We start from the raw sequence: 16,068 nt of genomic DNA on the forward strand, positions 1-16,068 counted from the left end.
AAAGCTTAAAAGCCCATTCCTGTAGAGTTTAGGGAATGCCAAAGGTATGGTCCAGCCAAAGTTAAGCATGTTTAATTCCCCGTGCCATGGGGAAAGATGTCAAGCCAGCATCCCTTGAACTTGGTAGGGTCGTGTGTGATAATTACACAGAGCGCAATGTAGCCAAAGTTAAGCACTTCCTTGCTGAGCCTTCTAGAACAGGGTGCTGGAGAATGTGTGAATCAGGACAGATGGAAAAGAAACAAACCTGTAACAGGTTAGATTCTTCTGAGCTGTTGTGAGAAGCCTTTGACTTAAGAGAAGGCTTAAACAATGCATTGAATAAGGAAATGAAAGGGAGGGGTGAGCTATTGAAACTTCACTTGAGATGGTTAGGGAAGAAGAAGAAGTCTGAGGAAAGATGTCAAGGGGGGTAAGAAAATAAGCAGAGTATAAGAGAGCTGGAGAGATGAAGAGTGGCAATGACAATCCAAATCTTTGGCCTCAGGATTATAGTCCACATGGGATTCTACAGAGCAGGTTGTGGGTGTCCCCCTCTCAAAGAGCAAGTTCCCATATCAGCAGAACAGTTGCTTTCAAAAAGTAAAAAACAGAAATACAACTATTATCCCCCAAAATGCCATATGACAGGCTGTGTATAGCAAACACGTCTTCCTGTTACTTAAGTCATCTTCTTTCTACCCAGAATCTGCAAAAGGGACCATCTTGTTACATAAGATCCATCAAGGAAGGTGATTTATTTTATCTAAATGGAGAAGTTGTCAGTTTTGCTAATTTAGCATTAATATCACAGTTTATTAAAGCACCCTGTTCACAGAGCAATAGAACTGGAGCCATGTTCTATTTAGTGTCAAGCTGAATGTTTCTCATTTTAAAAGTATTTTCCCCTTCCAGCTGGAAATTCAATATTTCAACATAACCTGCTCGGTAACATTAACCAATAACTTTGCAATTTAATCAAATTGCACAGTTCAATATATTTGATTGCATGCATCCAATAATACTTAATGTATAAGCTGAGCGACACCAGATCTATTTAAAATCAGTCTTATTCATTCGCACTTTGAGCACTTGGAAACACTCAATTTATAGATCTCTTGCATCTCCCCAAGAGTCAAACATCACTGATCCATACTCCTTCAGTGCCTTTTTTAATATCCACACAGAGGGAAGCTAAAGCTCTCCAGGTGATTTGAGAAGTTGAGACCCCAAAAGCAAACAACTGGTCTCTCCACCTCTCGCGGCTGTGGTTCCTGACGATTCATTTAACTAGGTTTATGTATCACATTACAAGAAATTTCTTAGCAATGTTCGAAGCAGTAGAGAGCAAGGGCAAAGTAAAATGCTTGACGCTCAAGACAAGATTGCTTTTCAGGAGTGGTAGCAGAAGCACATTTCCAGTAGATACTCAAACCCCAAAAGGCTGATACTAGTCTGATCTGCACCGCTAGGGAGTTCTAGAAAGAGGTCCCAGGATGAAAAATGATGTAATCCTTACTATGATGGATTGAAGCACCAAAAGCTTGGGTGCCGCCAGAGGGTATCTCCCAGTGAGCACAGCCACCAAGCAGGCCAGTGGGGGATCAGGGGCCCTGATCCCGAGTTGTGCAGGGCCTTCTAAGGACATGCCAGCCTGTAGACCTTGATCAGTGGCCAGGACTTAGGGGAAGCACCAGAGTCATAGCCAGTGTAGAAACCAGTCCTGCCCAGGGCAGCTGCCGCATGGAATCACTGTGAGCCGGTTGCAGGGCTGGCCATGGGGGGGGGTGGGGGCTCTTGCCCCAGGCCGCCGCTTGGTGGATCGGCGCACGTGGGTCTTCCCGCTGATGCCGCCAGCCGCCATCGCCTCTGCCTGGTTTCCAGGGCTTCCTCGGCGAGCCAGTCATGCGAGGCGGCTGGGGAGCGTTCCTGGCACCTCCCCTTGTTTTCCGAATGATTAACGGTCCTCCGTCCGCGTCCCTGAAACTCGGTGTGCGAGCTTGTTTGGGGCCTGACACCGCCTTTACCTGTCTCCATGCCCTGTCGGCTCCATGTTCAGTGGCCCGTAGTTATTAAAATTCCTCCTGACACAGGAGTTGCTGGCCAGAATTCCAGTTTTTGGACGCCCTCGTTTTCTCTCCGAGCCGCACCGTATCGGCTGCGGCTAGGTTCGTGTGCTCTGTCTGAAGTCGGCTTGAAGGCAGCTGATGGCCTCGCATTTCTGTTTTTCATATTCGCCCCTTAGCTGTGCTCAGGTAATAGTCATTAGCATGTCTCAGCGGGGATTTGCAAAGGTGGTTAAGAATGCACTTCAGTTCAAGGGGTGTTGCTGGTCATCCGTGGTGGAGCAGGCCCTGGCAGTGGCCATGCAGGTAATTGAGACATTTATCATCATGTAAAGGGTGGCGTCGGAACGGTTCTGCAGTCGGAAGGAAAAGAAAGGGGCAGGTGTGGAGGGAGAGACGGGTTGCTCCCACCAACTTACGGCGCAGCCCAAGAAATGCCGCCTCGCATTCCTGTGTCTCCATTTTATAAACCCCTCTGTTCTGTTCTCACGCCTGAAAAAACCTCACACTTAAAGAACGCACCACATCGAAAGGACTGCAGCCTTTTAAAATTGCGGAATAAAATACCGAGGGCACGGTTTGACTGGATTGGAGCATCTTTAGCTCGTTTCAGTGGAACACTGCAGAGTGAGGGTTGGTGTGAGAGCCAGGGGAGTGTAATGGGACGGGGACTCGGGAGACCCGGGTTTAGTCCCCGCTTGGCCATGGAGCCCACTGGGTGACTTTGGACCAGTCATAGCCTACCCCACAGTGTCGACATTGTGGGGATAAGATTGCGAGCAGGAGAAGGAGAATGAAGTAAGCCGCTCTGAGTGCTTTCTAAGAAAAAAGGTGGGGTATAAATCTAATAAATAAATAAGGGCTTCGTTCTTTTCTGCCGAAAGCCAGGGAGTTCTTTGACGTTGCATCGGGACAGCCCACAATGAGGAGATGAAGAAAAGCTAAACAAAATACAGCAGCTGCTCTGTTTGGAGAGGGGAGAGTCACAGCAGCAGATTCCTAGAAAATGGTTTTCGCCTGTCAAATGAGGCACTAGCTAGACAGGTTTCCCTGAGGCAGGGAGTTCCAAAGCTTCAGTCCCACAGCAGGAAAGACCCTGCCCTACATCCCAGCTAATTTCAGTCCCGAGGAGAAGGGAACATGGGCCTGGTCTCCCGCTTCTGCTCTGTGGGGTGGAGGACTGTGGGAAGAGGCCTTTCAGAAGGACCAGGCTGTTAACCCTTTAAAGGCTGTTGACCTTGGATTGACTTGGTCTTGGGAGCCAGGACCAGCACTGGTGGGTTCTCTGTGGCCCTTCCTTGTGCAGTTAGCTGGGGCGCACCTTTAGACTTCATAATGTTTCACTGAGACTTCTGGCACCTCAAATAAATATTTGGTTGTTGTGCAGAAAGCAAGGCCCTTACAAACCCAGCTTGATTCCAAGCCAGCTATCACCTGGTCCAGAGTTCCCAGCCCAGTGGCTTTGATCTCCCTTACCAACAACACTTTCTCTGTGAATTTCATGTTACGTCCGGAATAACTCAGACATTTCCAGTTACATTCTTCTCCACCCATCTGACACATAGGGATGTTCAAACATGCTGCACACAACCTTGCTGGGGCTCTCCAGATTCTTCCTCAAAGCTCATTTTGCCTCGTTTGCACTTACGATTATGAGCATCTTTTCTTCTGACTGGGGAAAACATGCATTTTTAAAAGGGCACATTCTTCCCAGTTGAAAAAAAATACGCCTTTTTAAAAATGTACTGTTTCTCCCAGTCCAGAATATGCACCCCCCCGCCTCCCCCCCGGTAAGGTGAAGGTACGAAAGAGCAGATTCAAGAGCAATACGCCTGCATGTGCACGTTCAAGTTCTGTGACAAGGTTTGGAGGTGGCTAGGCGGAGGGGATGCAGTGGATGATGGTTTACCTGGATTTCAGCAAGGCCTTTGACAAAGTGCCCCATGATGTCCCTGGTGGAGAAACTGAGGAGTTTTGGGATACACCAAAGCACTGTCCAGTGGATTAGGGCAGGGGTGACTGACCTAAATCAGAGGGTAGCCATTAGTGGGGAATCATCGGGATGGCGGCCTGGGACAAGTGGGGTCCCCCAGGGCTCTGTCCTGGGGCCGATCCCATTTAATCTTCTCATTAATGACATGGAAGAAGGGGTGAACAGTCTGCTGATCAAATTCGCAGATGACACTAAAACTGGAGCAGTGGCCACAACTGAGGAGCAGGTACTTCAGATCCAAAAGGATCTGGACAGATTGTGGAAGTGGGCAGGAGACAACAGGATGGCCTTCAATGTGGATAAGTGCAAGGTCTTGCACTTGGGGCATAGGAATGGGTGTCATAAATACAGGTTAGGGGGCAAGTGGCTGGAGAGCAGCACTTGTGAAAGGGACCTCGGGGTGCTGGTTGACTGCAGGCTGAACATGAGCCAGCCGTGCGATGCGGTGGCCAAGAGGGCGAACGCCACCCTTGGGTGCATAGCCAGAAATGTGGCTTCTAGATCAAGAGAGGTGTTCCTACCACTCTATACGACTCTGGTGCGCCCACAACTGGAGTATTGTGCTCAGTTTTGGGCCCCTCATTACAGGAAGGATATAGCCAGATTGGAGTCAGTGCAGCGTAGGGCCACAAGGTTGGTGGCCGGTTTGCAGGGGAAGCCATATGAGGCGAGACTGAGGGAACTGGGTCCCTTCAGCCTGGAGGAGACTCCAAGGGGATCTGTTGGCGACATACAGATATGTGAGGGGGTGTCCCACGGAGGTGGGTAGAGACCTGTTCTCCCCTGCAGAGGAAGGCAGGATGCGCTCCAATGGAGCAAAGCTCAGGGAGCCAGGGTTCCATTTAGATGCCAGGAAGCACTTCCTGACAGTCAGGACCCCAAGGGTGTGGAATGGGCTTCCCCGGGAGGCGGTTGAGGCCCCATCGGTGCGGGTGTTCAAGGATAGGGTGGACATGCACATGGTGGGCACGTCGTGAGCGGAGCCGGCTGGAGCCGGGGGTCAGACTAGATGGCCCAGGAGACCCCTTCTGACTCGCTCTGTTTCTCTGTTTCTAAGTGCAAGTTCAGGAAACTGGAAATTTCTCAAGATTTGCACCCCTGCTTGTGTACAAACAAGCAATGGTCACATGAACTGGGGAGACCAGCAAAAGTTTACCTCTCTAGGGGTATGGCCTTTGTCCATAGAATCATGGAACAGCAGCACTGGATGGGGCCAGAGGGCCATCGGATCCAACCCCCTGCCCTTGCAGGACACTAAGTTACACCATCCCACTCAGGTGGCTGTCCAGGGGCTTTTTCAATGTCTCCAGTGAGGCGGAGCCCACAGCTTCCCCAGGTAATCGATTCCATTGTCCTACTGCTCTGACAATGAGGAAATGCTTCCTGGTTGCCAGTCTAAATCTGGTTTCTTTTAACTTAAGAAACATGCCATGTAGGCATTGGTGGATTGGTTGGTTGGTTTTATCTGTATCCCACCTTTTTTCCCTTCTAAGAAACTCAAAGCAGTTTCCATGATTCTCCTCCTGCTGCTTCCAAACTTACCTCCACAACAACCCTGTGAGGTCGGCTGAGCTGAGAGTCTGTGACTGGCCCATAGTCACCCTGTTGGCTCCATGGCCAAGCGGGGACTCGAACCTGGATCGCCTGAGTCCCAGTCCCAGGCTCTCAACCACTCCCCCACTCTGGCATGGATGCTTGTATGGTCTTTGAAGTGGACTTGACATGCTTGAATGGCTGCCTGGTGCTGGACGGGAGAGCCAGTTCAGAGAAGGTGCACCGTCCGCAAGGCCCAGGCGAGCCCCTCACTCCCTGCCCGATGACCAAGGAAGCCAGCGTGGCCGAATGGTGCGGTGCTCCCCAGGCCACGCCGTGCTGAGAACACCTTGCGAGCTTAGCAAGAATGCAGCCCCTGCTCTTCTGTCACATGTGGTGTTCTTCTAATTTGGGGGGCATGCAGGAGCATTGAACGAAGCTGCTAATTCATGTCCCATGACACACCTGCCCCAGAGTCCCTTCCTGTGGCCCACCACGTAGGAACTCCTCCACTGGGCCCTTCTTCCAAGGTGATCTTGCCTGATTAACTGCGCATCCAGAAAGCACCTTCTGGAGAGACCTCCACTCCAAAGACCAAGTCCAGCCACACAAAAATAACTTTGCACTCGAGATTCCATTAGTGTTTCTTGGAGCACTTAAAAATCTCTGGGTAGATTCGCCCTAGGAATTCCTCCCTCTCTCCCCCCTCTCCAACTCCTGCTTTGCACTTCCTCCCGTTTGTCCCAAATTTTCCCCGTGAAATAAAAGGCTACCTAAGTTGTGACTCACGGAGCCAAAGGCAGCCGTGTGCTGTGGCCTGTCGGATCTCCTTTTGGGTTCCCAGACAGGCAGAGGTGCCCCAGATGACCAGCCAAAGAATGACACGTTCTCCGGGTAGGAAGAGCAAATTCCAGCCTCGTCCCAAGGACTGTGCAATTGGGCAGCCATCCAATTGAGCATAGGAGCTGAAACGGCACCTGCACAGACCGTTTCTTAAAATCCTGTGGCCGGTTTTGTCGTTCTTCTCATGCATCAGGAATGCTGAAGGAGGGGAGAGGGCAGCGGGAGGTAGGCCTGAAAGGTGCAGTGTGTGTGTGTCAACTGAAGTCCACACAGGTCCCATGGAAGCCCACTCTGTGGCGCCACTGTAGGGGGGGCACAGAGCAGGAGGCCTCTCAGACCCCCGGGGCTCCCGCACGTGGCCAGTTGCGACTTGAGCAAGGCCATCCTGTTTCAGGAGACAGAACAAGAGCACAGACTTCCTGGAACCGTGTGTTCCATTCGCCGGCCTCATCTCTCCCTCTGTCCCTCCCCAGGTCGCTGCTGCTGCTGCTGGCACAGATTCTTCAGAGGAAGGCCCCAGAGAGGAGAGCGATCCTCCAGATTCCGTGAACCTGAGCAACACCGTGACCAGCACCCTCTCCGTGCAGGAGTATTTTGCCAGGCGCATGGCAAAACTGAAGAAAGCCCAGCTCGGGCTCAGCGGCACATCAGCAGACTCGCCTCCGACGAAGGCGGAAAGTCCAGAGCGCTCGGGGCCCCAGTCCAAGAAGAAGAAGCGCAGACTTGAGAGGGAGGGTGGCATCCCAGGGAGCAGAGACGAGGCCTCAGGCAGAGAAGATGCGGATGAGCCCGACGCACCGAAGAAGGGGAGGAGGAGGAGAAAGGCTGAGCAGCCAGGCGATGGAGGGCCACCTCTTTGCAACGGCTCTCCAGATGGCACTCAAGAGAACAGATCCTGCTTCCCTGGAACAGCCGAGGAGGGAAAGGGCGACCCAGAGGAGCCGAGGCCAAAGAAGAAGAACAAGAGGAAGCACAAGAACGTGGACTGGGATGCGGCTGAGGAGCTCAAAAGCACGAAGCCAAAGAAGCAGAAGCTCTCCAGTTAATGCGAGGTCCGGGACTGTCCGTTTGAACCGTGGACCTTTTGCTGTGTTAGGCGGGTGCCCTCATGTCCCCAGATTCAGCCAAGCCATTGTCCGAAAGACCCTCAGGCCTTTTTGCTGTACCTTCCCCGCCCTGGAAGGGGGGGGCTCTTTGCCGCCCGAAGAGGGGGCAGTTGGGGTGGGGGCGATCCTGCCCACCGCATCTTGCTCTGTGCTGTGCTCGATGGATCGCTTCAGCATCGAAGCCGCCGCTCGCTTGGGCCCTTTGTGGCGGAGCAGGCTGTCCGTCCGTGCCGGAGGAGAACATGCGCCCACGTGTGCTTGGAAGAGCGGCGGGCAAGATGCGTGGGGGCCTCCTCGGCGGCTGGCGTGGCAAACGCCGACTGCAGGCTTGCCCCCCGGGGGCCCCCACCTCCTCCCTGGAGGGCCTACGCACCCTTGGCGCAGGCAAGCGGGGCCCTCTGAGCAGCATTGCAGTGGCTGGTTCTAGAGGGCTTTTAAACTTCCCAGCATGCTTTGGAAGGGGGGCCACAGATGGCATCAGCCGTGCAAGGGCATCGGATGTTTATGCCAACCCTGGGATGCGCCTAGAGCAGCCTTCTCCAACGTGGTGCCCTCCAGATGCACTGGGCTCCCATTCTCAGCATCCCCCAGCTGGTTCAGCATGCTGGGATTTGTAGTCGGGTGCATCTACAGGACACTAGGTTGTGAAAGGCCAACTCTTAGGTCTAAACACCACCAGCTCAAGACCACATTGGATGCCGGCGTGTTTCATTCCAGCGACTCTCAGTCTTCCGGCAGCCCTTTTTGCTTATTATGAAACACGTGGATTTTTAGTATCCTCTTGAGCTGGCATAAATGCTTGTGGTGATGCTAACAGTCCACACACTAGCTTGTGGGGGGGGGGGGAGCCAGCCTGGACAAAGCCCCCCAGGCCTTGTGAGGGCCTCAGTAGCCCCAAATAAATAGCACAGCAAGGATGGGGTGCGGGGGGAGCAGAAGGGGTCGTGTGCCTGCCAGTTTGTGGTTTGCAGTCTCCGCATTCCTTGGACTTTGTGGCCACTCTTCAAAAGAAGATGGCGGCACAGAGGGTAGGTCCGCCATTGCTCTTGGCGAAATGGTGGATCGCTGCCCGTTAACACATGAATCAAAAGACGCCCTTCAACTTCACCGGTTTGCGAGCGGCTGTTCCTGGGCCTACGTGGCTTTCATTCCCCCTTCCAGCCTTTTGAAGAATGAAATAAAACTTGGGAACAGAAGTCTTACTAAATGGAATCGGTGTGTGTGTGTGTTTTTCACCCACTCACCCCCTCCCTCTACACTTTGATCTCTCCTTGGTAGTATCTGCGAAGTATAACACGCAAAGCGTAATTATTTTAACAAAGGAGGACTCCAATCTCAGTGGAAAATCAGCTGCCAGATCAAGAAAGTAAACAAACCGAGTAGGAATAGGTGTGTAATAACTCCATTGCTGGTTTGGAAAAGATCGGATCAGCTTACTTGTAATCCCTGCGCACCCGGGGGTACAGTACGCACCCCTGCTTGATCCTTGAACTGTTGGAATGTTTTCCTGCCACCGCAATCCATGCCCCCCACCCCCAGTTGATGGCACATTACCTTCTCTCCAGAAGCCAAAATACACATTTGCTGAGTCCCGTCCTACACACCTGGGATCTCCACAATTCCCAGTGAACTAAAAGCCACGAGGAAATTCCTCCTAAAGTCAACCCAAAACTATGTCTGCCCCACCCCGTCCCACCCCTCCAGGTTATAATTTTGCCAGGAGCGGGGAAGACAGCAGAAGGAAATGAAAACGGGATGCGGTTCTTGTCAAGGACCAACACAAGCACTTGTGCACAGGTTTATGGTGAGCTTTCCCTGAGTGTCCCGGGCAGCCCCTTCCCAGAACAGACCCGTTTTTTCAGCAATCATTCAAGTGACTGTAGCAAGTGCAAAATGCATTTTCTTGTCTGTGCCACTCTCTGGAAAGAGCAGACATACGCTTGTGTGTTCAAATCAGGAGGGGTGCGATCCCAGGCCAGTTTAGACAGAAAAAAGGCCTACAACTCACACCGTTCCTTATTGCCACCCCAAGCTAGCATTGCGACCTCAGATGTCCAGATAGCTGAATAGCTGCAGATTGCCTCTTTCTTCTCCCAGTCTCCCGGATATCATCTTGCGCTGCTTTGACAGAAACTCGGTGCATAAATGGATCCGACAAGCAAACGCAAAGCGTCATTACACTGTGGCCCTCTGCCCAGCCTTCTCCAGCCTGCTGCCCCCAGATTGGTAGGACTACAACCTCCATTTTCCCCCAGGCAGTATGACCATGCTGGTGCAAGGTGAGGAGAGTTCTCGACCAACACACCTGGAACATGCCTGTTTGGGAACAGCTGGTCTCCATTTAAGAACATCAGAAGTGCTTTGAAGCACTTGGATCAAACCAGGGAGCCGTTTGGCTGAAATGGTGGCTGGAGAGTTGCCCACAGGAAATCCGAAACTCGGCACGGGTGCAGTGGGACCCTCCAACCCATGCTTGTTTCTGATATCCTGCTTTCTTTTCCTTCCAAGGAAGTCAAGGCAGACTATGTTAGTCTCTCAATCAGTGTGACTGGTCTGAAGTCACCCACAGGCCAAGCTGGGGACTGGAACCCAGACTACATGAATCACAGTCCCACACTGGTCACCGCCACCAGCATCCTGCCTCCGATACTGGGAGGCAGCACAAAACCATCCAGGCCAGCAGCACGGGGAGCCGTGAATTTGCTAGAAGACTTGGTGATGCTCTCGCTGCAGCCAGACTTCACTTCTCCGGAAGGAGTTGAATATACAGCAACGTAACGACTTAATAGTGCTACCAGCAATTGAGTCTCAATTAGATGAGTTGATTGATTAAAGAGGCACAGGACTAAAGACTTATTCTGGACTGGAGGAAACTGTGTTTTCCACCACTGTTCACATATGTTGTACTAAAGTTGCCTTTGAAGAGGGCATCGCACCCAGAAAGAAGTGCCTTTTTAAGACAGTGCTTGCATCTTATGGTTACTACATATACACAAATTAACTTTTATAAAACTGTGCTGCCCAGTTAAGCACAGCATCCATTAAACGGTTCAGAAGTTTTCGTTTTGAATCAATGGACCTAATGAGAGAATTAATTTAAAGCTATATTCCTATGCCTGCTGTCCTGGGACTAAACTAAGCCAAATCCTGGAAAACTTGAGAGCAAACATGCATAGGATTGTGTTTTAAATGTTGTGTCTCTGGTGTATTTGGTTTAAATGGAAGGCATCCAAAAAGAGGAGGAGGGAAATGGTATTTTGCACATATACAGGGCTTAATGTTAAAAATAAACACTAGAAGGTCAGTTGTTAGAGTTCATTGAGTTGAATGAAAGAAATGTTCATATTTCTAAAATACCATCCTTTTGAAATACTTTGCTAAGTGTAAGACCACTGCACCGTTACATACAGAGTCACCCCTAATTCAGGGAGAAAACCGCTCAGATTCGTCACGAGCTAGACTCTACTAGTGATTCAGAGGCTTCTGGGGAGATACCAATGTCGCCGTCTGGTCCAAAATTAATGGATGAATTTCAGTTATTGCGGCCTGATGATGTGGACAAGGTGCTTGGACGAGTACATCCCACCACTTGCCTATTGGACCCTTGCCCGTCTTGGTTAATAATGCCAAGCACGGAATTGGGATCTGGATCTTGGAAGTGGTTAACGCTTCTCTGAGGGAGGGTCGGGTGCCTGCCCCTTTAAAGGAGGTGGTAGTCCGACCGGTCCTGAAGAAAGCGTCACTGGATCCAGAGATGGCCGCCAATTATAGACCGGTGGCCAACATCCTGTTTCTGGGCAAGGTGTTAGAGCGGGTGGTGGCGGGACAACTCCAAGCTCTCTTGGATGAAACTGATTATCTGGACCCATTTCAGTCCGGCTTCAGACCCGGGTACGGTACTGAATCTGCCTTGGTCGCCCTGTATGATGACCTGTGCAGGGAGAAGGACAGGGGGAGTGCATCCCTGTTGGTTCTTCTGGACCTCTCAGCGGCTTTCGATACCATCGACCATGGTATCCTTCTGGATAGGCTAGCGGGATTGGGGGTCGGAGGCACTGCTTTGCAGAGGTTCCACTCCTATCTCAACGGCCGATTCCAGAACATGGTGCTGGGGGACTATGGCTCTGCGCCATGGCAGCTATGCCATGGAGTACCACAGGGGTCCATTCTGTCCCCCTGGCTGTTTAATGTCTACATGAAACCGCTGGGAGAGGTCAACAGGAGGTGTGGGCTGCGGAATCATCAGTATGCTGATGATACCCAGCTCTACCTCTCGTTTTCCACCAATCCAGGTGAGGCAGTGGCTGTGCTGAACCGGTGCCTGGCCGAGGTAATGGGCTGGATGAGGGCCAATAAACTGAAGCTCAATCCAGACAAGACAGAGGTCCTGTTGGTTGGCAGATCGGGCTTTGGGGAAGGTGAATTGAACCTAGTCCTGAATGGGGTTGCACTCCCTCTTAGGGACAAGGTCTGCAGCCTGGGAGTGCTCCTCGACCCAGAGCTTTCACTGGAAGCTCAGGTGACAGCGGTGGCGAGGAGCGCTTTCTTTCAGCTTCGGCTGATTCATCAGCTGCGTCCCTACCTGGAGTACGACTGCCTTGCAACAGTGACTCATGCGCTGGTGACTTCCCGTCTTGACTTCTGTAACGCGCTCTACTTGGGGCTACCCCTGAAGACGGTCCGGATACTTCAATTGGTTCAAAATAGAGCTGCCAGGCTGCTGACGGGGACGGGGCGTTATGTTCACATGACTCCAGTCCTCCGTCAGCTTCACTGGCTCCCCACTGAAGTCCGGGCCCAATTCAAGGTGTTGGTGATGACCTATAAAGCCCTAAACAGCTTGGGTCCTGGTTACCTGAAGGAGAGCTTATGTCCATATATGCTCGCCTGCCCCCTGAGATCTGCGGGAGAGGCCCTTCTCCGGGAACCCTCCGTGAAGGAAATTAGGAGGGTGAGTACTTGGAGGAGGGCCTTCTCTGTGGTGGCGCCCCATCTATGGAATGCGCTCCCCAGAGAGGTCCGCCTGGCGCCGTCGTTATTTGTTTTTCGGCGCCAGGCAAAGACCTTTTTATTCAAATGTCATTTTAATTGTTAATAGTATTTATTCATTTTATTCTTTGGCCAGGGCGACTTAATTTATACTGTTAATTTATATTATTTTAAGGAAGTTCATTTATGTTTGTGAGCTGCCCCGAGGCTTCGGCGAATGGGGCGGCATAGAAGTTTCCTAAATAAATAAATAATAATTGTTTCGAAGAATGGCTTACCGTCAATATTTTCTTATTCTGAATCAGAAGAACACCAGAAGGACCAGTGGCCAGAAGAAGCAAATCTTATCAAAATCTAATAAGCTTGGCCCATTATTTAATCAACGCAACTTGAATTGATTAATTTACTGATGTCACTGAGGAGAGGTTGGAGCTCCACTAAATACCAGCCCCATGACTCCCTGCAACCCTTCGTGTGCCCTCAGGCCATCTCCAGTTTCTGGCCACCCTTGAAATGAGTCTTCCCAACATCCTGGCCTTCACAGCCCTGCTCAGCCTTCGTAAGTCCAAGGTAGCAGCTCCCATGATGGAGTCAACAGCTCTCTTATTTGGTCTTCTGCCTTCGACTTTCCCTGGCATGGTGGGCTTCCAAAACTGCATCTTGCCTTCTCACGGTGTGCCAAAAGTTGGACAGCCTCAGTTTTGGCCTTTTGGCTTCCAGGGAAAGTTCTGGCTTAATTTGATCTGGGACTAACTTGTTTGTCTTTCTGGCCGTCCAAGGTATCTGTTTGCAAAGCAATCCTCCAGCACCATGTTTCAAATGCATCAATTGTAGGCTACGTACAGAGTAAATTCTGAGGTGATAGCAAGGAGGAGTTAAGAGCAGCTCTGGAGTGAGGCTGCCTCAGATAACCCTGGGGAAAGAAGACTGGCTTCTCCCAGGTTTACTCCTCAAAATTCTCCATGAATTTATTTATTTAGGGAGCTTCTATGCCGCCCCATTCGCCGAAGCCTCGGGGCGGCTCACAATCATAAATAAATAACAAATATAAAACAATATAATTTAACAGTATAAATTAAGTCGCCCTGGCCAAAGAATAAAATAAATAAATAACATTAACAATTAAAATACGTTTGACTAAAAAGGTCTTTGCCTGGCGCCGAAAAACAAATAACTTTAAATAATTTAAATAATTTGTCTTTTAAATTTGACCTTTGAAGCTTGCCAGAGTTGATGGCCATCCTCATAACTTCTAGCATTCATCTGGCCCTCTTTGGATGTAAAATGTTTTCTCTCCTGCACCTTCCTGGTGGTTCAGGGTGCCAGCAGCTGTTTTTAAGCATATTTATTTATGTATTTATTTTTCAATTTATATCCTGCCTTTTTCCTCAAAGGGCTCAAGGCAGCTTACATCAATCTCCTCCTGCATCTTATCCCCACAACAACGACCCTGTGAGGTAGGTTGGGCTGAGAATCTGTGACTGGCCAAAAGTCACCCAGTTGGCTCCATGGCCGAGCAGGGACTAGAAGCCAGATGATCTGAGTCCCAGTCCCGTGCTCTTAACCGCTATGCAACACTGCCTCTCACCACTCTGAATATAGTGCCAAGGCTCCACTTACAGTGCAAACCTCAGAAGAAAGACCACTGAATCTGTGGGAACTTACTCCGGGTGTACACAGAGAACAGTAGCCTTAATTCTCTCTGCAAACAGCCATTGATTGACTGAATGAGGCTGTTAACATTAACTTGCTTGGAGCAAGCTCCGAACTCAGCAAGCCTCACTTCTAAGATGTGTCTAGGATAGCCATTTTTTTAAAACTGCATTTCAACAAAACAATAGCATCAAAAGAAAAAAGGAAAATGTAATTTTCTTAGAATCATAGAATAGTGGAGATGGAGGGGGTCAAGAAGGCCATCTAGTCCACCCCCTGCTATTGCAGGACACCAGTTCACACCATCCCACTCAGAGAGCTGCCCAGTTTCACCTTATTTTATTTATTTTTTAAAAAAATATCTATGCCGTCCTTTAAGACAACATCTCAGGATGGCTTACAACATTAAAACAACAATAAAAGATCAGTAAAAAGAGCAATAAATAAGAATAGTAAGAAAAAATAGTCAGATAGAATTAAATAACAAAAGAAAAAGTGACTGTTAACTTCTAAAACCATTAATTTTAAAACAATGTTCGAATAAAAAGGTTTTCACCTGGAGCTGAAAAAAATATAAGCTCGGCGCCAGGTGAAAATAGACACCTTGAATGTCTCCAGTGTGGGAGAGCCCCCCACCCGTCCAGGCAGCTGGTCCCACTGTCATGGAATCCTAGAATAGCAGAGTTGGAAGGGGCCAGGAAGGCCATCTAGTCCAACCTCATGTAACTGCTGGACACCAAGTCACACCACCCCGCTCAGAGGGCTGCCTGGTTTTTTGAATGTCTCCAGTGCAGGAGAGCCCAGCACCTCTCCAGGCAGCTGGTCCCACTGTCATAGAATCCTAGAATAGCAGAGTTGGAAGGGGCCAGGAAGGCCATCTAGTCCAACCACCTGCTGGTGCAGGACACCAGTTCACACCAGCCCACTCAGAAGGCTGCCCAGTTTCACCCTGAATGTCTCCAGTGTGGGAGAGCCCCCCACCTCTCCAGGCAGCTGGTTCCACTGTCACATTACTCTGACAGTGAGGAGGCTTTTCCTGATGTCCAGCCTGAATCTGGGTTGTTGCAGCTTGACTTGATTATTCTGTGTCCTGCACTCCGGCATCAGCAAGAAGAGATCTTGACCCTCCTCTTTGGGACAGCCTTGGACGTACTTCTAGAGGGATACCATGTCCCCCGCTCTGTCTTCTCTTCTCTAGGCTGAGCATGCCCAATTCCCTCGGTCTCTCCTCATAGGGCAGTGTTTCCAAACTCTGGATCATTTTTGTTGCCCTCCTCTGGACCCTTTCTAATTTTTCTGCATCTTTCTTAAATCTTGGTGCCCAGAACTGGACACAGTATTCCAGGTGAAGTCTGACCAGTGAGGAGTAGAGGGGAACTACTACTTCCCACGATGTGGAAGTAATACTTCTATTAATGTATCCCAAAATCGTCTTTGCCTTTCTTGCAGCTATATCACATTGTTGGCTCAAATTTAACCTGTTGTCCACAATAGCTCCAAGATCTTTTCCCCTTTCAGTTCTGTTAAGCCAACATATTCCCCACTTCGATGCGTTTGGTTTCTTTTTCCTAAATGAAGGACTTCTCATTTAGCTACCTGTGCAACATATACCTGTGTATTCACGTATGTGAAAACAGTGCTATCAATAAAACAATGCATACAATTCAAGATAAGCCAAGTAGCCATATATATATTTTTATTTAAGCGGCATTTTAACTGTTAGTATTACTAGATTTTATCTGGCCAGGGCGGCTTATTTTATATTGTATTTTTGTATTTTTAATTTAATGTTTATATTTATTGTAATTTATATTATAATTACTTTTCATTTATTGTTGTAAGCCGCCCCGAGGCTTCGGCGAATGGGGCGGCATAAAAATGTTTTAATAAATAAATAAATAAAATA

At 49.8% G+C, this 16,068-nt stretch overlaps 1 protein-coding gene across 1 annotated transcript in view; it reads left to right on the plus strand.

Annotated features, from left to right (window-relative positions):
• The window catches only part of PINX1 (PIN2 (TERF1) interacting telomerase inhibitor 1), a 49,807-nt gene extending 41,075 nt beyond the window's left edge, over positions 1-8,732 (plus strand). Inside the window, exon 7 of the mRNA XM_044450290.1 lies at positions 6,888-8,732. Within this exon, the coding sequence (XP_044306225.1) occupies positions 6,888-7,460 (573 nt within the window). The 3' untranslated portion in view covers positions 7,461-8,732. The remainder of the gene's footprint in view (positions 1-6,887) is intronic.
• The last annotated feature ends 7,336 nt before the right edge of the window (positions 8,733-16,068 follow it).

The sequence above is a fragment of the Varanus komodoensis genome, unplaced genomic scaffold (genome assembly GCF_004798865.1).
Source record: "Varanus komodoensis strain SLA01 unplaced genomic scaffold, ASM479886v1 scaffold64, whole genome shotgun sequence".
In the NCBI taxonomy this organism is placed as follows: Eukaryota; Metazoa; Chordata; class Lepidosauria; order Squamata; family Varanidae; genus Varanus; species Varanus komodoensis.